Source organism: Muntiacus reevesi, chromosome 16 (genome assembly GCF_963930625.1).
Source record: "Muntiacus reevesi chromosome 16, mMunRee1.1, whole genome shotgun sequence".
In the NCBI taxonomy this organism is placed as follows: Eukaryota; Metazoa; Chordata; class Mammalia; order Artiodactyla; family Cervidae; genus Muntiacus; species Muntiacus reevesi.
Window position 1 is genome coordinate 30,071,834 of NC_089264.1, and position 23,406 is coordinate 30,095,239.

Genomic DNA, 23,406 nt, shown 5'->3' on the forward strand with positions numbered 1-23,406 from the left:
ATTAGCAAAGTAATACTCAAAATTCTCAAAGCCAGGCTTCAATAGTACATCAATTATGAACTTACAGATATACCAGCTGGATTTAGAAAAGGCAAAGAAACCTAAGATCAAATTGCTAACAATTGCTGGATCATCGAAAAATCAAGAGAATTCCAGAAAAACATCTATTTCTACTTTATTGACTATGCCAAAGCCTTTGACTGTATGGATCTGAACAAACTGTGAAAATTCTTCAAGAGATGGGAATACCAGACCCACCTAACCTGCCTCCCGAGAAACATGTATGCAGGTCTGGAAGCAACAGTTAGAGCTGGACATGGAACAACAGACTGGTTCCAAATAGGGAAAGAAGTATGTCAAGGCTGTATATTGTCAACCTGCTTATTTAACCTATATGCAGAGTACATCATGAGAAACTCTGGGCTGGATAAGGACAAGCTGGAATCAAGATTGCTGGGAGAAATATCAATAACCTCAGATAAAGCAGATGATACCACCCTTATGGCAGAAAATGAAGAACTATGGAGCCTCTTGATGTATGTGAAAGAGAAGAACAAAAAAATTGACTTAAAACTCAATATTCAGAAAACTAAGATCATGGCATCTTGTTTCATCACTCCATGGCAAATAGATGCAGAAACTGTGGGAACAGTGAGAGACTTTATGTTTTTGAGCTCCAAAATCACTGCAGATGGTGACTGGAGCCATGAAATTAAAAGACACTTGCTCCCTGGAAGAAAAGCTATGATCAACGTAGATGGCAACTTCAAAAGCAGACATTACTTGGCCAACAAAGGCCCATCTAGTCAAAGCTATGGTTTTTCCTGTGGTCATGTATGGATGTGAGAGTTGGAGTATAAAAAAAGCTGAGTGCCAAAGAATTGGTGCTTTTGAACTGTGGTGTTGGAGGAGATTCTTGAGTCCCTTGGACTGCAAGATCCAATCAGTTCACCCTAAAGGAAATCAGTAGAATATTCATTGGAAGGACTGACTGATGCTGAAGCTGAAACTCCAATACTTTGGCCACCTGATATGAAGAACAGACTCATTGGAAGAGACCCTGATGCTGGGAAAGATTGAAGTCATGAGGAGAAAATGATGACAGAGGATGAGATGGTTGGATGGCATCACCAACTCAATGGACATGACTTTGAGTAAGCTCTAGGAGTTGGTGATGGACAGAGAGACGTGTCCTGCTACAGTCCAGAGGGTCACGAGGAGTTGAACACGACTGAATGACTGGAATGAACTGAACTGAACTTTCTGGATTTTATCAATGGTAGCAGAGTCTACTAGCTGTATAAACCTGGCTAAGTCATTTTAATTTCTCTATATCCCAATTTCTACATCTGTTAAATGCAAAATAATAGTATGTACCTGAGAAGATTATTACATAAATAATATAGCAGTGTGTTTGATAAATTAAGAGAGCTTAATTAGTATGATGATCATCATCTCCATGATTATTTAATTTTTTTGGTTTATAATTCCTCTAGAAATTATAATCATGCTCCTGTTTTTTTTCAATGCAAGTTTACGAGGGTTGCAAAACTCATATACTTGAAGATTTACAGAGCTTTGGAAAATGCTTTTGTTAATTTGACTCAGTTATATTTAATTGCATGGCAACCCACTCCAGAATTCTTGCCTGGAGAATCCCCATGGACAGAGGAGCCTGCTGGTCTACAGTCCATGGGGTAACAAAGAGTTGGAAACGACTCAGCAACTAAGCACTGCACATATTTCTTTGACTAGTATTTGGGGAGTAAAGAGTTAAAGCAGCTGGTCTAGGTTCTGTCCACCCTCTTTTTGAAATGTGTCTTTGTGTATGTGCTCATGGAGCAGCCCGGGGTGGGGGGGGGTGGTGGGGGAGATAAAAGGAGGTAAATGAGTCTAACGTCCTTGTCAACTGCAACTCCCGGTAAAGGGACGAGTAATATTTACTAGGAAGAAATGTCTTATCTATAAGAGCCCTTCGCAAAATGTTCCAGTCTGAAGAATTATTATAGTAAACAAACTCCAAATCTATGAACTAATGGCTTATGGCTCCCTGGAAAATGTCCTAAAGCTTTACACTTTCTAGGGCAAAAACAGAGGTATTTCACAATGTAAATGCTCCCTATTGTGTGACAGAGGCTTTCAAAGCCTTTTTTGGATACAGAACATACAAGTATGTCTGATGTGGAAGAACGGACTTGCGGAGCCATGCAGGATTTCAAATGAGCTCTCTCTCCTTTGTCAGTGTCCCTTGATTGCCTTTATCTTTGATACGGGTAAACTATCCTATTCCGATAAGGGAATCTGATACTGTATATTCACTCAGTACTAATATTTCAAGGAGCCCAATTATTGCTTAAGGGTTTAAAGCCTGGGGTTTAAGGACAATGGATCTTATTATCATAAATAGCTCCAAATGAGAAATACTGTAGGAATTTGATTGACGAATATAGCTTGTATTACTACACATAATTCAAACTACTTGTATTCAGAAATCTTTTCAAAAGTGCTTTTTATGCTTTCAATCACACATCTACTTCAGTAATACTTCCAATTATATCAGAATCTTACATTTCTGACATCACTTTATTTCCAAGAAAAGGAGGGTATCAATACACGTATCAATATGATTGCTTCAGTGCAAAAATGCTATCCTCCTGAAAACTCTAAGCTTTGAATCACCAGACTGCCTGGCATTGTATTATTATTATTCCCCATTGATACTCATAGCCATTCTGGGCTAGTCTTCTCTGGCCCATAGCTGGTACTGAGCAATATAGGCCACTTGAGTCCATATTGCACACGTTACAAAATTCCATAAATCAGTGAACTCACATTTAATTTACTATGGCCTCCACTTATCTTTTTTCACCTTTTTGACTTCATAATTTACCTGCTTTATGTTATATTCTTAACGAGTTGTTAGCATGTGTAATAAGTAAAACGTTCCCTCATGTAGCATAAAGGATGTTTGAGAGGTTAATATTTCAAGCAAATAAAACCTTTAACTGAAGCCCCTGCTTAGCTGACTCAGACTTGAACTCTCTGCTATTTGGTTGTCTAAGAACATTCTCATGTTTTTGAGCTTCTTTTTTTCATCTATCTCCAGATCAACATTGAAATTAGAGCAGTGGTAAAAATGTGTGCTGGCCAGGTGGTAATGAGCAGTCATTATCTTTGTGCATGCATAGTTGCGGTCTTTTAATCTCTTGATACAGCTGATTCTAAACAAAATAAGCTAATGGGACATTAATAGTATGAATAACACATGCAGATAATTTTTAAATGTCCATTAAGCTGACAGTAATAATTGCCTCCAGAGTAAACCTTTTGAAAAATATGAAGTAAAATCAGTTTGGATTTCATCATACACATGATATAGAAATACCAATGTGCATCAAATATGAAAAGCAGAAGAGAAGAGGAAAGAGTAGATCAAAGGTTGGGAATAATTTACCACTGGATATCAGTTCTTGAAAAGGCTAAAGTTTGATGCTCCCTTATGGATAGGATAAGTTGGAAAAAAGAAGGAAAAAAAATATACTAAGTATTTATTTCACTCTCTTTATGAGCCTGAAGGGTTTATCCCTATTTTTGAAACTGCAAAGTAACAGAGACACTTTTGGAAGATCATAGGAAACATCAAATATTTACGCCACTAGTCAAATTTCCTTATACATATTCCTAGGTTCCTTGCAACTTGCAGATATGCTTGATAACTAAAGACACCCTGGAAAATAAACTAGCCCAGCAAGGCAATGAACACACTGGGAGATGCCAGACTCAGCAGTGTGTCCTGATGCTCTCATGTTTCTTCAGTTAATTTCAGTGAGGAAAAATCCCTGAGAGAAAGAAAATACTGTTTTATACTCAGAAAAGAGACAGAATTTGTATATAAGTACTAGAATACAATATGCCAAAAATAAATAAATAAATAAGCATAAATATTTGTGAAAAATGGTTAGGAAAATTTGAGTTGCCATATAACATTTATGCATATGTATATGTGTATATAGATATAGATGTATACATTCACCACATCTGATGGCTCAGTGGGTAAAGAATTCGCTGGCAATGCAGAAGTTCCGGGATCAACCCCTGGGCTGGGAAGATCCTCTGGAGGAGATGGCAACCCACTCCAGTATTCTTGCCTTGAGAACTCCTTGAACAGAAGAGCCTGGTGGGCTACAATCCAAAGGGTCACCAAGAGTCGGACATGACTGAGTGACTAAGCGTATATATTCATGCTTATAAGCATACATATACACTCAAGTATTCCTTCAAAATATAAACCTGAAGCAAACTGAGCAGGAAATAGGAACCTACTAACATTCTGGTCATGCTACCTACATCACAGAGAAGAAACCAGTGCCCAGACAACTATTTGAGGAGCCTGAACTAAAGCCTTATAATTGTGCCTGATATTCTTCCTCTAGATCATGTAAGCTGTGTGTCCAATATAACATATGCAAATCACACTGATTGCTCAAAAGATGTCTGTTGAACTAAATTAAATCAGAACAGATACCGTTTTATCCACTCTATGATTCAAATGCCCTGAAGTTGCAGGGAACATTGATGGGTCCACAAGAAGATTATTCTAAGGACACTGATTTGCATTTTTCAAAGCTCTTATGGCAGAAAGTTTATTTGCATTCATTTCTGTCAAAAGGCTACCTTATATTCCAAGTCAGTACTGTTTCTGGTAAGTCACATTATGTTTTCCTAAATTCTCTCTCTCTTTCCTTCAGGTTTATAATTTTAAATGGCACACAGTACTTAACACAAAAAGCAAATAATATATTTATGTTACTCTAAATATACAAATTTTAAAAATCAACAAGGGGAAATCAATCAGGACAAAGGAGTAAAACAATTAGAAGTAAGACAGAATACAGAAGTAAGAAAGACTTACTTCTTACAAAAATTCCCTTAGCAGCACATCAAAAATACATTTACAAGTGGAACTACTCTTATTGAAAACTAACTGGAAAATGGCAGACAGACTGATAAAATCAAGGCAGTAAGAAACAATTCTCATGTAATCAGGTAGGAAGAGAAAACAAACAATCAGGTTAGGACCTGTGACCCTGGGAAGGGACTCAGAGGAAAAGAGAGGTCACAAAGGCAGACATCCTCCCTGGGGCGTAAGCAATTTACGTCACATATTGGGCTCCTGGCCTGGGGTCTGACAAAGGGCAGACCAGGCCCCCTGGGTGGAGGGCTGCTGAGGAGGAGGGCTAAGGGAAGCCTGGGCTGAGCCTGCGATGAGGGTGCATGCTCTGTCTGGCTTGCTCCCAAGGCAGGGTAGAGAGGGCAGTGTGAGACTGAACTAGCGGCTGCCCAGTTTTCTGCTACCGACCTAGCACATGCCCCAGCCTGAGCCTATCGAATGTTCCAACATTGCTTATTTCATGACTCAGTTCTGCACTGGATCGAGGGCTGCCATGACTGAGGAAGGAGCTAGGCCTTGGAGCACAGAGGAGACTCAGACCTGGGACAGCATCTAGACAGGGACGGGGCAGCCTTTGTTGGCACTTACACAGGGGTCATTGCAGAGGCAGCCTGGATCTCTGTCTAAACCAGCCTTCTGTAACCCATGCCCCGAAATGCTCTGAGAGCCCGCATGGGCCCCTGCTGCCCCAGCACTGCCCTCCTGTGGGGCCGGGGTCCCAGAGCTGCGGGAGGGGAGACCACTGACTTACAGGGAGGAGTCACCTCGGACCCAGACTTCAGGGCTTCTGCTCCAGCACCTTCGCACCTGACCCTATACAAACCAGGCGCGTCAAATAAAGCTTAGGAACTTTACTAAGGTCTACAAAACCTCTCATAATCTTTCCCTGTATATCTGGTTTAGCTCATGAAGAGCCATGTTCCTGTTGTTTCTATTCCAGCCCTCTCAGTCTTTTTTCAGATGCTTAAATATGCCAAACTCTTTTTTCCTCCAAACCTGCTTACATGATACTGCTCTTGCATCAGATATTCTCTTCTATATCCCTGCAATACACTCCTCTTTCCTTTTCTGGATAATGCCTATCCATCATAAATGTTCCCACTTATCTATCCCTCTTATGCCTAAGTAGGTCCTCCAAGTCACATACTTCCAGAACAGTTGGTATTTCCCCTTTTATCGAACTGATCACACTTATAATTTTTTTTGATATTTCTATTTTTCTTCCTTTTTTTGTGATCTCTCAGTACAGCATATGGTAGTAGTATTCAATAAATATTTGAATGAATATATTACCATATAAGAATTATTTTTAATATTTTTGCCATTTTAAAGAATACTCTTTTAGATATCAATATGTATCAGTGTATCTCTTTTAGGATAATATGTATCAACATGTATCAAGTTGATACTAAAAGATCTGAGATACAGACACACATATTGATATATTCTACTTTCCCACATTAGGTACTGAAAATAACTACCACAAAGGATTTAGTAGAAATTGATCAATTAAACCAATGTGGAAGTATTTGATTTAAGGATCTATCAAATCTTGTTAGGCTTACTTGTATCGAATACATGCAAAATGTCAGTGTTTTTATATGTAATAACATATTTTGAGTGTAATAGTTTTCTTAGTTTGTCCTTTAATTAAACAAAAGATGTAAACATATTCTTTCTAAAACTCAGTTCTGGTTCTGTCACTTATCTATGCCCCTAAATTCTTTAATATCTTTCATTTACCTACAAAATTAATTCATTTCCTCAATCTTTTTCCACTCTCAACTACTCTACGTGTTCTGTGCACTCTGGTAAATTAATCAATCTTTGTCAGTGTCTATGCGATTTATTGCAATATGTATGTTAGCTACAGTGCTTCTATTACCCGAAATATGTACCTCTCCATAACTTTACATTCATTGTTGCTCAGTCACTAACTCCTGTCTGACCCTTTGCAACCCCATGGACTGATTTTCAAGTTAAGATGTTACCAGTTCCATGCCATTTTTTCTAATTTTTTTCTTGGCTTGGGGTCAGGTTCCTCAGGAAACAGCTCTGAGACGGAGATTTGCTGGTGTCTAGGAGGGTTCTTTGAAGTGCTCCTATGAAAAGTATATGCAAGGGAATGCGACAAGGGGGAATGGACAGAGGGAAGGGTTTAGGTTCAGCACAACTTCCTCAGCAGCTCAGCTGATCCCATGAGCCAGTCTGTAGGTGCAGTATCTCTTCATAGTTACCCCAGATGGAGGCCAGGCACTCAGACCTTCCTAGTTCTGCAACGACCAGCCAATGTGCACATGCTCTTCCAGAAAAGGAGTAGAGCAGAACTCCTCTGCCCAGGGAGGCCCTAGATGGACTCAGCTGTGTGTCCTCCCTAAAAGGAGTACCTGAGCCATGAAGCATGGATCCGATTTGCATAACACATTGTGGACTCTGCTAAGATTCCACAGAATCCTATTTTTACCACATTAGAGGCCCTTTATTATCTCTCACCCTAGAATATACCTTTGTGTATACTTATTAGCCATTATTCTCAACTAGGTTCTAAGTAGCTTTTTGGGAAATCACACAAAAGCATTTGAACAATAGAGTCCATGTTACAGGCATTTGATAAATAGCTGTTAAAAGAATGATGAATGTATGAATGAACAAAGTGTACTCTTGAAAACTGTTACAAAATTAACAGTAAGAAAAAACAGAAAATGCCATTTAATCATAGAGCAAGTCTGTAAATAAAAATAACACACCCATGTTGCATGGGTGTAATGCTATTCCACAACCTGTAAGAAAGACAGTACAGCTATATGGATAACAGATTAAACTGACTTTTAAATACTCCAGAGAACTGGTTTTCAGACTGTGGTTCTGAGAACTGATCATGGTGGGAGTCCATCTGGAGACTCTCTCCCACTCTCTCCCAGAGCAGTCCTACTTGTATTTGCTGTACTTATTTTGTTTAAAATGTTTGAAAGCTTGCTGTAGGGTAAGTAACATCAACAAACTTAAATTACACAGTCTGAAAACTCCTTACTAAAATATACGTTTAAATGTAGCATCATATACTTAAGAATGCATACATGTGAAAATAAACTTTTCACCCAAAGAGTTGTTAAAAAATGCAGTCAAGGGTTTTGGAATAGTCTTTTACAGACTCATTAATGTACATACCAACTTCAGGGAATTTGGAAAGGCCATATTAAAAATAAAGTATTGTTTATATAGCATCAATGCATGGTGCCTATTCCCCTGATTTCTGATGGTGTATGTGTGCATTTTCTTTGTTGAGCTTGTGCTCGGTTGTGTCCGACTCTTTGCAACTCCCTGTATGGTAGCCCTTGGAACTCCTCTGTCCATGGAATTTTCCAGGCAAGCATACTGGAGTGGGTTGCCAATTCCTACTTCAAGGAATCTTCCCAATCCAGTGATCAAACTTGCATCTCCTGTGCCTCCTGCATTGGCAGGGGAATTCTTTACCATTGTGCCAGCTGGGAAGATTCAATAATTTTGATTTGTAGTAAACAGACACTACTGCCAAGAACAACAAAACAGATAAATTGTATGATACCTAGGACATAAAACTGGAAACCAGAAATCTTGATATTTAAAACTGATTTGCTGCATAACCAACCCTTAATAGTTCATTTACTTTTTCTGAGCAGTTTTCTCTACCTTAAAATTGCAGAAAATAGGTTAGATTAACTTTATTTTATCTTGCTATACTAAAATTGCATGAGTTACTAATAAAAGTTTTAAGTATAAAAGGAGGGTACAGTCTTTACACAATTTAAAAAATCTCTTTTCAAATTATGCCCTTGATATATTTAATAGCAGAACACTGTAGCATTTTTATTAAACCAAGATGGTGTTTATCACCAAAATTATACAAGTTTGGAACTGAAAACTAATTAGCCAATAAAAGTTTTCTTTTATTGTTGTTTTTTAAATTCTATCATTTATTTGGGGAAAAGCTTTATATCTTAGGATAAAATGGCAGAAATTAACCCAGAACATAATCATTTCCTATCATTTAATTCTGATTTTATAGTAGCCATGAGAACAAGCCTCTGGAAGGAATTACACTGAGTGCTTTAACAGGGAACATGACTCTGTCTAAGCCTTACCTCATATTATAAAAACCTCAAGCACATGGATGATTGCTATTAGGAAGTTAAGCACAAAAGCTATGACCCTGGCTGCCACCTTCAAAAAAGATTGATATCCCGCTCTCTATACATAGATTCAAAGCCCTGTTGCTAACAAAGGCACTTCAAGAAAATTATCTCGACTGTATATATTGTAAATTGGAACCATGTTTTTACTTATTACAAAATGTGGGAAAAAACAACAAAAAAGAAAACACATTTTACTAAGAAAAACTGAACCCAGGCGAGAAAATTTTTATGAAATCAAACAGAGCCTAAGAATATCTTTCTGTTGGCCCCTTTACTGCAAATATATGGCAGCAAGAGCAGTGACCAAGTGCAGAGGAGCTGAACACACTCCACTGCTCACCAGAGCCCCAGAGCAAGCAAGCAGCTTTTTCAATCACCATCAAAAAATCAACATCAGTCAAGGCACACCATGCTTTGTCAACTATAATATCTTTGGTAATTGCTATGTCAGATTGTCCCCCAACATCTTCCAAAAGTTATGAGTATCTTGGCCTGATGTTTTACTCTTAGACAAAATAAATTTTCTCAGTGCTTCAGCTAACTTTTCTTTCCATTTAGGACAGATGGCACTCATTTCTGTAGTAGCAATAGATATGTCCACAGTGCCAGTCTAGGGGTTAACAGGATACTGCTAATAACCTCTTTATGAAGGTCAGTGTCTTTACTTCAACTTTATTTGAAAATCATACTTTGGCATGGGCTTCAGCTAAGCCATTTAAATGATTTCTGCTGTTGAGGGTATGCAGAAACCATCCCTCCACTCCTGGAGTTTCAGTGACAGCCTGACTGGCTTCCTGAGTCAACCTCGGCATCCAGTGCTGTGAGAGCATGGCCCTTCGGCATGGCTGTATCCATGCACTCTTCTGCTCACTTCCTGCTCTGGTGGTACAGAGTCATGCGGTAGGGGCCAGATGCCTGCCACAGGCTCTCATCTGAGGTCTAACACAAGGAAGATAAAACTGAACTTTGATAATAATATATGTTGTCCCTGGATACTTCTTATGTGTGTTTTATTTATTTACTTTTTTTAGCATGACACTGAGATTCAATGGGCTTCCCTGGTGGCTCAGATGGTAAACAATCCGCCTGCAGTGCATGAGACCTGGGTTGGATCCCTGGGTTGGGAAGATCCACTGGAGAAGGGAATGTCCACCCACTTCAGTATTCCTGCCTGGAGAATCCCATGGACAGAGAAGTCTGGACAACTTCTCTGTTGGACACGATTGAACAACTAACGTACACACTGAGACTCAGTAGAATTTGCTACTTCTAGGATACATGTTCATGCCTTGAGCTGGCAAATAATCCCAGGCTTTTTGGTGAGGAGAGTCAGCTGTTCCCTGACTTTGAGCAGTACTGGTTGTGTACTTTGATTCATCTTCTTAAGTATCAATACAGCATATGCCACTGTCACTCAGGAAAAGGGCGCCAGTCTGTAGTACCAGCCGTCCCCTCTCAGGGCCTTTCACTACATATACTGTCAGGCCGACATCACTGAAACCCTTCCCAGTTATGCACTGGTCCCAGGGGGCCAGGCTGTACCCACACTGCGGCAGCTGGGACTTGCTGGGCCCATGGTCGCCACGCAGCAGGAGGTTGATCTCAGCACGAAATCTGCCTCTTCCTGTGTGACTAAAACCCTTCCCTATTTCCCGGAAAAGCCGAAGTGATTTCCTTTTTGAAATCTTCCTGTTCTTAATTGCTTGGACCTGAGGCTGAAGCAAATCTCTCATAAACGCTTGTTTTTCTGGAAAGTTTTTTAAGCAATTTCACATGCTTCTCTGAAAAAGGTTCTGTTCTGCTTCTTTATCTCCTTCATGCAGACACTTTGCATCCGTTTTCTGATAATGAATGATACCAATGAGGGTTCTGTCGGCAGACTTCACATGACTCACTCCTGGATTGATTCAATAGGAACAGCTGGATAGATGCTAGTAATGTTCACTCTGTCCCCAAGATGAACCTTGTCAACAATATCATTGTGAGCAAAAGGATGTCACCATGAGGCATCTGCCCTGCAAGCATATTTTCAGGAGAATCTCGGAGTCTGATCATCTGCTTGTCAGAGAGCATGAGGCAATCGTGGGTCAGCACCACGCTGTGCTGGGGCAGCAGGCACATGTGCAGGCTCAGTGGTCTGACCCAGTCCATCTCCACTATGACAGTGTGGGTGTACACGACACTGGGAGGAGGCCCCATACATCTCTGGAATCAGCTAGGATATCCTGATCATCGTGACACGGATGGTGTAAGCTGACCGAGGTCTTCTGGATTCAGTTTCTCATATTCAACACACTGAATGGTCCTACTTGAATCTGATGTTCTAAGATTGAGTCAGGTTAACTGCCAAAGATCTCATTGAGAGCCATGTTAAAAGTTTGGATAACTTGTAGTGGGAGGCAGGTGAGCTGTCTGTATGGATTTTTGTCAAATGATTTTAAGTGTTCACAGTTTACATTTAAAAATGTCTCCCCAATAATAACTGCATTCCCAAGTAAGTGTATGTATAGAGGTTCAGCAGTATCGATGTCAATATTTTCATCTTTAGCCAGGTCAATAAAATCTCAAAAATTTGCTTTGCAGGTTTCCATATTTATATCTGTTCCTCAAACCACATGTTTTTGTCCTAGAAACTGCTCACTGGCCATTCTATTTTCTGTTGTTGGCCCATACTGTAAAACCACCTACAGACACTTTTGTGCAGACCCCAGGTCAGGCCTCTGCCTCATGGGTGTGCCTGTAACACCACTGCTTGGGGTTTCCTCTATCTAAAAGCTGAGAGTTAACATAGGTTGTTTGGTGAACCAAGAACAAAACCAGGAGGAATCCCTGAAGAGTGCATCAGAGGAGAGCTTGAAAACACTATGTCCTGCATAACAGGGCTCTGCCAGCCAGTTCCAGGCCTGGCCAGCCTCATCTGCAGCTCTGTTACATGGGTAGAATCCTGGCATCATTGTTTCTGACACAGAGATGGCCTGGCTCCCTCACTTGCAGGAAGGGAAGTTTACTGCTCCAAAGCCTGAAGGACTCCAAGAGTACCTGGTAGACTGCATTCCCAAATGTACCAAGAAAATATTTTTTCAAAGCTTTAAAAACACTTAAAGTACTAGAATTAAGTACTCAGGACTTTTTGAAAGATAATATCAATATGTATTTAAAAGCATAAGGGAATAAACTCCAAAGAAAGAAGTAAGAATCCAGAGTTGTGTATCAAAAGTCGGTCAGGTCAGTTCATTGTATGTATGATGACTAGTTTAAAAATATAATGGAAACATATTCAATCCATGATAGTGTGTGCAAACACACACATACACACAGGTGAGCATATTCAAAACCCTGTGAAACTTCAGTAATAAAGACAATGAAAATACATATGAAGAATACCATAAATCTTTACTGAGGGTTATAAGAAGATGACTGTATAGATAGATACCATATCAATGAATGAAAGGTTCATTATTTTAAAAATTATAACTTTCTAAAAAATAATCTATAAAATCCATGTAAATAGCAACGGCTTGGGGGTGCTGACATTCTCTGAAATAAATGATCACTTGAAAATTAGTCTCCTATTATTGAAAAAAGAAGATAAATAATGAAGACACCCACTCTACCCATTCACAAAACTGCTGCAAATGGGGACTGCAGCCATGAAATTAAAAGAGGCCTGCTCTTTGGAAGGAAAGCTATGACTAACCTAGACAGCATATTAAAAAGTAGAGACATTGCTTTGTTGACAAAGGTCCATATAGTCAAAGCTATGATTTTTCCAGTAGTCATGTATGGATGTGAGAGTTGGACCCTAAAGAAGGCTGAGCGCCGAAATACTGACTCTTCTGAACTGTGGTGCTGGAGAAGACTCTTGAGAGTTCCCTAGACAGCAAAGAGATCCAACTAGTCAATCCTAAAGGAAATCAATCCTGAGGGTTCATTGGAAGAACTGATGCTGAAGCTGAAACTCCAAATTTTTGGCCACCTCATGCAAAGATCTGACTCATTAGAAAAGACCTGATGCTGGGAAAGATTGAAGGCAGGAGAAGGGGATGACAGAAGATGAGATAGTTGGATAGCATCACTGACTCATTGGACATGAATTCGAGCAGGCTCTGGGAGATGGTGAGGACAGGGAGGACAGGTGTGCTGCAGTCCATTGGGTCTCAAAGAGTCGGACATGACTGAGTAACAGAATAACAAGAGCAACAAAATAGATTATAAAGTTCCCTGGAAACCACCACCTCCTTCTTACTGGACATTATAGGCTCATGTCAACTGCATTGTTTTTTTTTAACTCTTTTTATCTCATCTACATGATGAGAATGCAAATTAATTAAAGGACAGACATTCACTCTTTTAATTCTTTGTACACCTTGCATTGGAAATCCCTGATGGCTCAGCAATAAAGAATCTGTCTTTTGATCCCTGGATCCAGAAGATCCTCTGGAGTAGGAAATGGTAACCTGCTCCAGTATTCTTGCCTGAAAAACCCCATGGACAGAGGAGCCTGGCAGGCTACAATCCAAAGGGTTACAAAGATTCGGACAAAACTGAGCAACTGAAAACGCACTGCTCGCATTAGTACATAGGTTTTGTAAAGTGTACAGTACATGGTCAGATTATAGGCATGCAGTGGCTACTTGAATGCAACTAAGAATTTTATCACCAGAATATTCCCATTGTAATAAAAAGCCTGACTTCATCTGTGATGTTTAGCAGCTGACTTCTTTTTAAGCTGCCTTTCTCATTAGGCCCTACATATGGACAGGGTGATCAAGAAAGCCCATCATGGATCTCCTTCTTTGAAACCTCTGGAAAATTTAAGCCTATAAAGTCTCCAGCCCAAGTAAATGGGAACTATTCTCAGCTTGCCCCTTAACTACTGCAACTGTCCCGCCCATTCACAGCACTCTGCTATAGCCAGCCTGGGCCTGCACGGGCCACTCTGCTTTCTTCAGGAGGTCCTGTGCAAGTAGTAAATTACCTTGTTTTGTGAAGTGTCATCAGCCTGGACATCTAAATAGGATAACCAAAGCACTCAGGTGAGGCAAAGTGATATGACTGCAAAAACATGACTCTCTTTTCAAGGCCAATTCAAAATGTGAGAAAAAAAATAAGGAAACAGAACTTTTGTTCTCATACATATCATTCAAACCTAGCCTTTAGATATAGAATATAGATATATTCCTTTAAAAAATGCTACTGGCTTGCAAGTTTACAGGAAAAAATATACAAATATTCTCCCAAACAAAACTTCATAATTATCATATAAAATCATTGTTTTGATTATAAATTTTCTAACAGAAACATTTTACATATTGAATTGCTCCATAAGAAATACCACATATTATAGTATCTCTTTTTCCCTCCTATAGATACTTTCACTAAATAAGTGTCTCCTAAGCAACCTCCCAAACTATTATTCTGCCTTTGTGTGACAGCTTCCGAAGAATGAATATATTCAGGTTCCTGCATCCAAGCCAAGCCATGAATTAATAAATTGGCAGGATCGGAACCATGTTCAACAACCTCCCTTGGATTCATACCTGCCAACTCTCCATAGAAATAGAGCTGGGGGATTTTGGCAACACCTTGAGTTTAGATTTGACTTATTCATTTTTCACTTAAAAAATCCTCCTCTGCCAATGTATTCAATTTAATTCTCAAGCACTTCTGTTGATAAGAGCCTAAATTCTCATTAAAGTGATTCTTCTGCAAAGAGGATACAGCACCAAGAGGAAAATGCAAGCTTTCCTCTATGAGAAACATATTTTCCCCTCTACTTCCTGGTTTTTATACATCTAGTTCCCTTTTAATGTTGATTTTTAGATTTTTCTCTGGCATCTCTAAACACTTCATATTTCATTTGACTAGCTATTTCTCTTACTATTTCAGGAAAAAAAGGCAAATGCTTGCAGTAAGAAAAAGGATGCATAAAATGAAGAATATAAACTTCCAAATGACTGTCTCCTCTGTGTAAAGGGTACAGGGGAAATTTGTTTGTTTTATTAATCATTTCATTTTAAATCCAAGAAGCTGTGTGAGACAAATGGAAAATGCCAGCAAGAATGACATGACAAAGAGGCTAATAAACTGCTGGATGCTTATAACTGTGAGAGGAGCTAAGCAGCATAAACTGTCTTCTGGGAATGGAGCGGGTAGCCGAGCTAAAGCAGGTCACAGGCAGGCTAAATGCCACACTGACAGTGAAGAAGAATGCCACCAAGCACCCCAAATAGCTCACAAATGCTCCAAAATATTGACTGTTTATGACTTATATTTTTATTGCAAGGCAAATTAAAGATCACATCCAGTGTCTTACCATGTATCATCTAACTGAAAAACACCGAGATCTAGGGTTTAGTTTTTTCAGGTGATGATGGGTTAGAGAAAAAAAAAAAGTGACTTTCTGTACTTTGTGACAGATACTGAATAATTTGAGCATCTCTGACACTAATGATGCAATGAAGGTGAATGAAAATATTTCAATGATTAATTTTTTATCTGCACAAAATTTCCTTATGAATAAATAAGGGCTCCCTACTTAACAGACATGTGATTTTCTGACCTTGAAATTTTTAAATATTTATTTCAATTTTATTTATTTGTGGCTGTGCTGGGTCTTCGTTGCTCTGTGTATGTGTGTGTGTTTTTTTTTTTTTTCTGAGATCAGGGGTTACTCTCTAGTTGTGGGGTGCTCAGTAGTTGCGGCTCGAGGACTCTAAAGCACAGGTTCAGTAGTTGCGGCATGCAGGCTTAATTGCCCCATGGCATGTGGGATCTTCCTGAGCTATGGAGCGAACCTGCGTCCCCTACATTGCAAGACAGATTCTTAACCACTGAGCCATGGGGGAAGCCCTTGATTTTTTTAAAATATTTAATTTATCCATTACACTATTTTGTGCTCTGAATACGCAGCAATATTAGTGAAGAAAAAAAATCCTAAAATATATCTCATCAATGACGTATTGTTCCTCTTTGCAAAAATATTAGGAAGACCAAAATGCTAGTCAGACATGTGGTTGCCAAGGAGGAAGAGATGTGGGAGAGGGATGGATTGGGAGCTTGGGATTAGCAGATGTAAACTATTATATAGGATGGATAGACAACTGTATGGCATAGGAGACTATAAGCAGCATCCTGTGATACACCATAATGGCAAAGAATATTAAAGAAAGAAATGTCTATATGTGGATAACTGTGTCATTTTGCTCTACAGCAGAGATTGGCACAACATTGTAAAATCAACTGTACTTCAATAAAAAAACAAAATTAACAATGACAACAAACTAATGGATGAATTTTGAAAAAAGAAATGCTAGTTAGAAGTTACCTTCCTGATGGTCTCCAGCATGGAGCGCCCTCCCTGCCAGGGCTTGGAGTTCTTTCTGATACATGACAGACTAGCCATGCTGTGCCACTTCCGGTCCTCCAGCTTCTTATGAAAAGCATTAGCAAGCAGAAGCACCGTGTCATATATGTAAAGGTTTGAAATCTGAAAGGACATGAGACAGTAATCATTAGAATCATTGATGCCAACCATCAAGAATAAGGAGAAAAGCTTCTGTTCATGTCATAGATAGCTGGTTTACTGGGTTATTTATTAAGCAGAAGGTTTCTTCTTTTCAGTTCCTGGGCAATTTTGCTATTGAGAATGAAGTCTTGTCTGATTGTATGCCTCAACTGCTTTTTCAGCTTATTTAGGTGTGAGAGAGATGATAAAAAAGAGGAGTTTCGACAGAGGCAAGGTTGTTAGTGTCAGACCTTAGAAAATCACTGGTCCTTATTTCTTTCTGAGGGAGTAAGGATCTAAGGGCTTAAGATTGGAAGGGAAAATGAATAATACATTTTCTGAAGATGTCAAATTTTTTCATTCTGGTTTTTCAGATGGAGAAATATCAGTTTGATTTCACATGGAAGATGAGTGTCATAGGTGCTGGACGCCACCATCTGCCTATATGTTTGTGTCTATGGAGATTCATTAATGAAAAAGTGAAAGGAAACAGCACCATTCATAAACATTACAATGATCAAGGATCTATACAAAATTATATACAGGTACATTGCAATTAACATGACAAATACCATAAACTGCTGTTTGTGAATGTGTGTTTACATTAATGATTTCTTCTTCTAAGGTAATCATATTAACTTCCCTCTACACAGATTTTAAAATAAATTATACAAATATTTGATACACTGTATTGCACTCTTACAGTTTGCCAGAATCACTATCCTCCCTGTGAATTACCAATGTTGTCTATTTTTTAAATAATTTAGAAATAACATTTAAAAAATATAGACACAATGAGATATCCAAGGTCAACAACAGTGTTTAAATGTTATATTATTTCCTCTCTGAAGAAAAAAAATCAATACAAAATAAAAAAATGAGAACTCAATATAGCTATAAAAAATAAACCCATTTTAAGCATGTAAATCTTCTCAGATTTTTTAGAGTCTTGTTATTACACTTTTTTCTTGAAAATAAAGGGGACAGTACTTTGACTACCCTTTGCTTATAATTAATCATGAAGGAATCTTATGAAATTCTCTGCCCATATCACAGCATGCTACTAAACTTCAACTATTAACATGATGAGAATTTGAACAACTGTTAATAAGCACTTCCTAACAGTGCCTTTGAAATTTCTAACTAGGTAAATTTTTAACCATTTGTGTTTGTAGACTTTCCTTTAAAGAGACTTTGGATACTCTTATGCACCACATGAAATATCAATTTGTTCTTTATAAGGAAATATTTGGATAGGCCATTCTCATCTTCGCCCCCACCCCACCAGATAATTCCTAGATAGACTAGAGAGACGGTTGTAACTAGCAATGAATGAAGAGTAATGCTTGCAGTTAAAAATAGCTGATGAAATGAACTTCATCTGAATTAGACTGAAGACCCAAAAGGTAAACCGAGAAGAAACGTGAAGGATGAATGAGTTGTATCCAAAAGTCTGGGGCAAATCTTTGGATATTTCTCAATAATCTACAATAATTTGACCTTTTCTAACCTCTCATGGCTCAACTGCCTCAAACTCTCTTGCTCTAAGCAACCTAGCTTTATTTTGTTGCACTCTCTGACTGATTGCTTCAAGAGTGTAGATGAGATAGTTGTGGGAACATCCTCTGATGTCTCTTTATCTGTCTCTAACTAGTTAACTTCCTCTCATACTCAATTCATGGGTCACAGGCTGGGTGAATCCTACCCTGACAACTTCTCAGGACTTTCCCCACTCCCAGGCTAGGTGGGCAATTCTTGTTTTATCTCCCAGAACACTCAGTGCATATCTCTATTGAAGCATATCAGAATGCTAAGATTTCTTTTAAATTGCTTTTCACACAGAATACAAGTTCCTTCTGGAGAAGGCCTCATATTGCAATATTTTTGCCTCTTGCACTTTTTGTTTCCCTTATTTTTTATTTCCTCTTGACTTAGCCCAGAGTCCAGCACATATTTGGTTTTTGATAAATAGTTGTCAAAGAAAGAAAGTCAAAGAAAAGAACGTCTAGTTTAACATCAGTTAGGTTTAACAGAAGTCAAGATGTGAGCCATCTGACAACTGGTGACACTTCTTACGGCACAGTCTCCTTTGCATATCTAGAGGCATGCACTTTAGCATCCATTCTGGACTAAAAGGTCAGTGATTTGTAGTCAATATGTGACAACTGTTCTTGACAAATGACTGCTTCTCTTTGTTTGCTCACATCCCAAACTGCAGAATCAAAAGGGGGTGATGACATTCTCTGAGCTTTCTATTATCCCTTCTTTTACTTCTTTCTTAGCAAATTTCTCTTCTCTCTTGAGGTTTGTGCTCTTTACCATGCCACACATTACAGCCCCTCCCTGCCATTACCTCCTGACTTCTTGGTCACTTTTTATTCAGATGACTTTTGCTTCTACTCTGGCCATGACCAGCACAAGTGACTATTAGACACAAATGAACAATTCCTCTAACATCTTAAACATCAGCATCCTGCCATTTGACCAATCGTTTCTCTCTATCTACTCTAACAACATTAGTTTTCTGACTTCACTGAACCATAGCAGAAGTAATATTTGCTCCAAACCATCATAATGTTATCTCAGTCTCTGTGTCAGAAGCATTTTGTTAAGATCAAGAGAGATAACATTTTATCCATATCTCTCCTGGTCAATTCACATCTGCAAATAAAGTTAGTTCTGAGTACTAAACTTTCAACAGAAACACTGAAAAATAAGAGAAAGACAGGAAGAATGCTGAGATAATGAGCTGCCTAGAAATTATACCAGGTAATCAACTACTAAAGGAAAGAGAATGTTTCAGAGCAAGTCAAAGAAGGTGTCAGATATTGGAAAGTTGGCATGTAAAGGAGGTTTGTGTTGATGGTTCAATGAAGTCAGAAAACAAACGTTGCTCAGTCATCTCCGACTGTTCGTGGCCCCAAGGACTATACAGTCCATAGAATTCTCAAAGACAGAATACTGAACTGGGTAACCTTTCCTTTCTCCAGGGGATTTTCCCAACCCAGGGATTAAAGCCAGGTATCCTGCATTGCAGGCGGATTCTTTACCAGCTGAGCCACAAGGGAAGCCGTAGGTCCAAGACAGACTCTTTGGATAACCATAGAGAATTCCTTGCACTTCAAGAATAGACTATTTATCAGTGTGGTTTTACTATTCCACTGGTTCCATACTTCCCAAACTGAGGGTAAGAGAAACTCTGGTGATAAGCTGTAAATATTAAAGGTACTCAAAGCTACATAATACATCTGGGCCATGTTCTAGGCTTATAGATTTTGCCTGAAGATTTGGAGACAAAAGAAAGTAGTTTAGCTGATTACTATCTGAAATGTTGCTGTTGTTGTTCATACATTCAATTGTGTCTGACTCTGTGACACAAGGGACTGCAGCACGTCAAGCTTCCCTGTCCTTCACTATCTCCTGGAGTTTACTCAAACTCATGTCCGTTAAGTCGGTGATACAATCCAACCATCTCATTCTCTGTCATCCCTTTCTCCTTCCTTCAATCTTTCCCTGTATCAGGGTCTTTTCCAATGAGTCAGATCTTCACATCAGATGGCCAAAATATTGGAGCTTCAGCTTTAGCATCAGTCCTTCCAATTCAGGATTGATTTCCTTTCAGATTGACTGGCTTGATCTCCTTGCAGTCCAAGGGACTCTCAAGAGTCCTCTCCAGCACTCACAGGTCAAAAGCATCAATTCTTCAGCACTCAGTTTTCCTTATGGTTCAATTTTCACATCTATACATGACTACTGGAAAAACCATAGCTTTGACTATAGAGACTTTTGTTGGCAAAGTAACATCTCTGTTTTTTAATATGCTGTCTAGGTTTGTCATAGCTTTTCTTCCAAGGAGCAAGGATCTTTTAATTTCATGGCTGCAGTCACCATCTGCTGTGATTTTGGAGCCCAAGAAAATAAAGTCTCACACTGTTTCCATTCTTTCCACATCTATTTTCCATGAAGTGATGGAAGCAGATGCCATAATCTTAGTTTTCTGAATGCTGAGTTTTAAGCCAGCTTTTTCACTCTCCTCCTTCACCTTTATCAAGAAGCTCTTTAGTTCCTTTCTGCCATAAAGTTGGTGTTATCTGCATATCTGAGGTTACTGATATTTCTCCCAGAAATCTTGATTCAATTATATTACTTTTAATTTTAAAGAAACCCATATATTATATTAACTTTTAAAGACAATAATAAGACTATGTTTTGAACTTTTTAAAGAATCTGAAGCCAAAAGGTTTACTATCTTTTGTTCTTAGTAGTCTTTGGTGAAAATGTTTGAATGACATCAATTTATATAGACTTTCTAATGTTTTCCTAAAGGAAAAATTTTCAAACATTACATTAAAATCAGCAAACAATAAAAAGATTTATGACATTATCTAAACCTAAAAAAAAATATATTAAGTAGGCTTCAGTGATGCCTGTTCTTAAGGAAATCCTATTATCTTGTTTAAAGTTCCTCAACCCATGTATTTAATAGTATATTCTTCTGGGAGATGGCGAAGGACTGGGAAGCCTGACATGCTGCACTGCATGGGGTCACAAAGAATCAGACTGAGCAACTGAACAACAGAAATGTATCTAAATATTAATTTTAGTGTGTTAACTGCTTGTTGTCAGAATCTTTCTACCTCCCTTTGGAAAACTGGGACAATATACCAAGGCCTTGTACTTGGGTTCTCTTCCTAAATATTTCTCTAATATTTCTAAATTACAACATTGTGATCATATCTACAGCTTTATTAACTGCTTTGAGAAATTATTTTTCAGGCCTCATTTTAGAACAGTAAGGCATACTCTAACCACCTCCAAACACATGCTCCTTCTAATCTAAAATCTAATGATTTACTTTTCTTTAAATGACTTTTATCCTAATCTTTCCAATTTTAAGATGGAGAAACAGAAGCAAAAGGATTTGAATGTTTCTGTTTTCTCTCCATTAGCAGCCAAACTAACACTTGTTTTGTGTGTGTGCTCAATCGTGTCTGATTCTTCGAGACCCCACAGACTGTAGCCCACCAGGCTCTTCTGTCCATGGGCTTTCCTAGGCAAGTATTCTGGAATAAGTTGCCATTTCCTACTTCAAGGGGTTTTCCTGACCCATGGATCGAACTCACATCTCTTGCATCTCTGCATTGGTTGAGGGATTCTTTACACCATGCTGCCTGGGAAGACAGCATTAGTTTCATCAAGCAGTAAATGGCTTCCTTCTTTTTTGCTTCATATGTTGCTAAAAACTCTGTTTCTAACTGAAAGGTACCTTTGACATTTATTTTGCAACTTCAGCTAACTCTGAATTTTAGTCTTTCTGGCACTAATTTAAAGTTTGAGGAAACTTGGCTTTTGTTCTTTCTAAATATTACTTAGGCTTCCCCAGTAGAGGGACAGTTGCTGAAGCTGAAGCTCCAGTACTTTGGCCACCTAATGCATAGAGCTGACTCATTGCCAAAGACCCTGATGCTGGGAAAGACTGAAGGCAGGAGGAGGGGATGACAGAGGGTGAGATGGTTGGATGGCATCTCTGACTCGATGGACATGAGTTTGAGCAAATACTGGGAAATGGTGAAGGACAGGGAAGCCTGGCATGCTGCAGTTCATGGGATCACAGAGTCAGACGACTGAGCGACTAAACAACAACAAAATATTATTTCCCTTTCTGTGTACACTAAAACATGTAACAGGCCAGAGATCTCTAGATGCTCACCCTCTTCTCTAGATGTACCCTCTTCTCCTCTGTTGTACAGATTACGGTGACTGCTGGGTTTCTATTTTTAGAGGTCACAAGAATCATATTTTCATATCTTTTTTTCTAAGTTTTTCTTTAAGTTGGATCCTGCTGATAAGATATATGTCTACCTGTGATCCTTTTTATCTGCACTGTGGACTCCAAGTTGAGAGAGGGTTGTTTCTCCCAGGGAACTCCTTACTCTCAATTTTTAAAGTATTTTTCTTGCTATTTTCTTTAACTTCAGTGAGATAAAACATACACCAAAGCCAGACTTTTTATCAAATGCTCTGCTTTTAGTGGAACATTTTAAATTCAAGAGCCCAGCATTTAGGCACTATATAAATCTTCACATATAAAAGTTTCTGTCAGTTTTCCTTTTACATATTAAACATTTAATCAAATTCTATTACATATAAAAGGAATGTTAATACACAATAAATTCACAAAGAAAAATAATCTTCCAGCTTTCTTCGATCTGTAGCTTTGAGGGGTGTATGATGAAGGTATGGGGCAGGAGGAGTGTTACTTCCAGTACATCCTTAATTCATTAGATATGTCTGGGAATACAAAGATAAACAGAATATTTGTTCCCTGATTTCAAGGAACTCAACTGAATCAGAAGGATTGTGCTGTTAGGCGAATATGCTTTGAAATACTGTGCAGTACCTTTCTGCTTTCCCAATCTGTATATTTCCTACTACCTCTTTCAACAGAAACAGCCTTTAATATCTCAAGATTTTCTAAATCAAAGTTCTTTCATGTTTCTACTTAAAATTCTATCATTTCCACATCAATTATACTCAGAACCAATTAATATCAAAAGATACGTCATTAGAAGTAGAAAACTTAAACCCTGTTGAGGCTTGAGTGGCTCACTTTTACTTCTGTTTTCTTATAAATTACTTTCAAATCCAAATTTTTACAAAGGTGAAAAGCACCATGGTAGGTATGATGGGAAAAAGAAAGAAAGACAGATACTTAATGTGATTATGATGCCTGGAGGGAACTTATTCTAAAGGAGCTTAAAAATCTACTAGCAAAG

General features: G+C 38.5%; 1 protein-coding gene and 1 pseudogene across 1 annotated transcript in view; both read right to left on the reverse strand.

The window, feature by feature from the left end:
- Window positions 1-23,406, reverse strand: part of GRID2 (glutamate ionotropic receptor delta type subunit 2) — a 1,506,291-nt gene that overhangs the window by 561,308 nt on the left and 921,577 nt on the right. Inside the window, 1 exon segment of the mRNA XM_065907436.1 lies at window positions 16,451-16,612. Coding sequence (XP_065763508.1) covers window positions 16,451-16,612 — 162 coding nt within the window.
- On the reverse strand, window positions 7,130-12,040 carry LOC136148106 (DNA replication licensing factor MCM4 pseudogene; annotated as a pseudogene).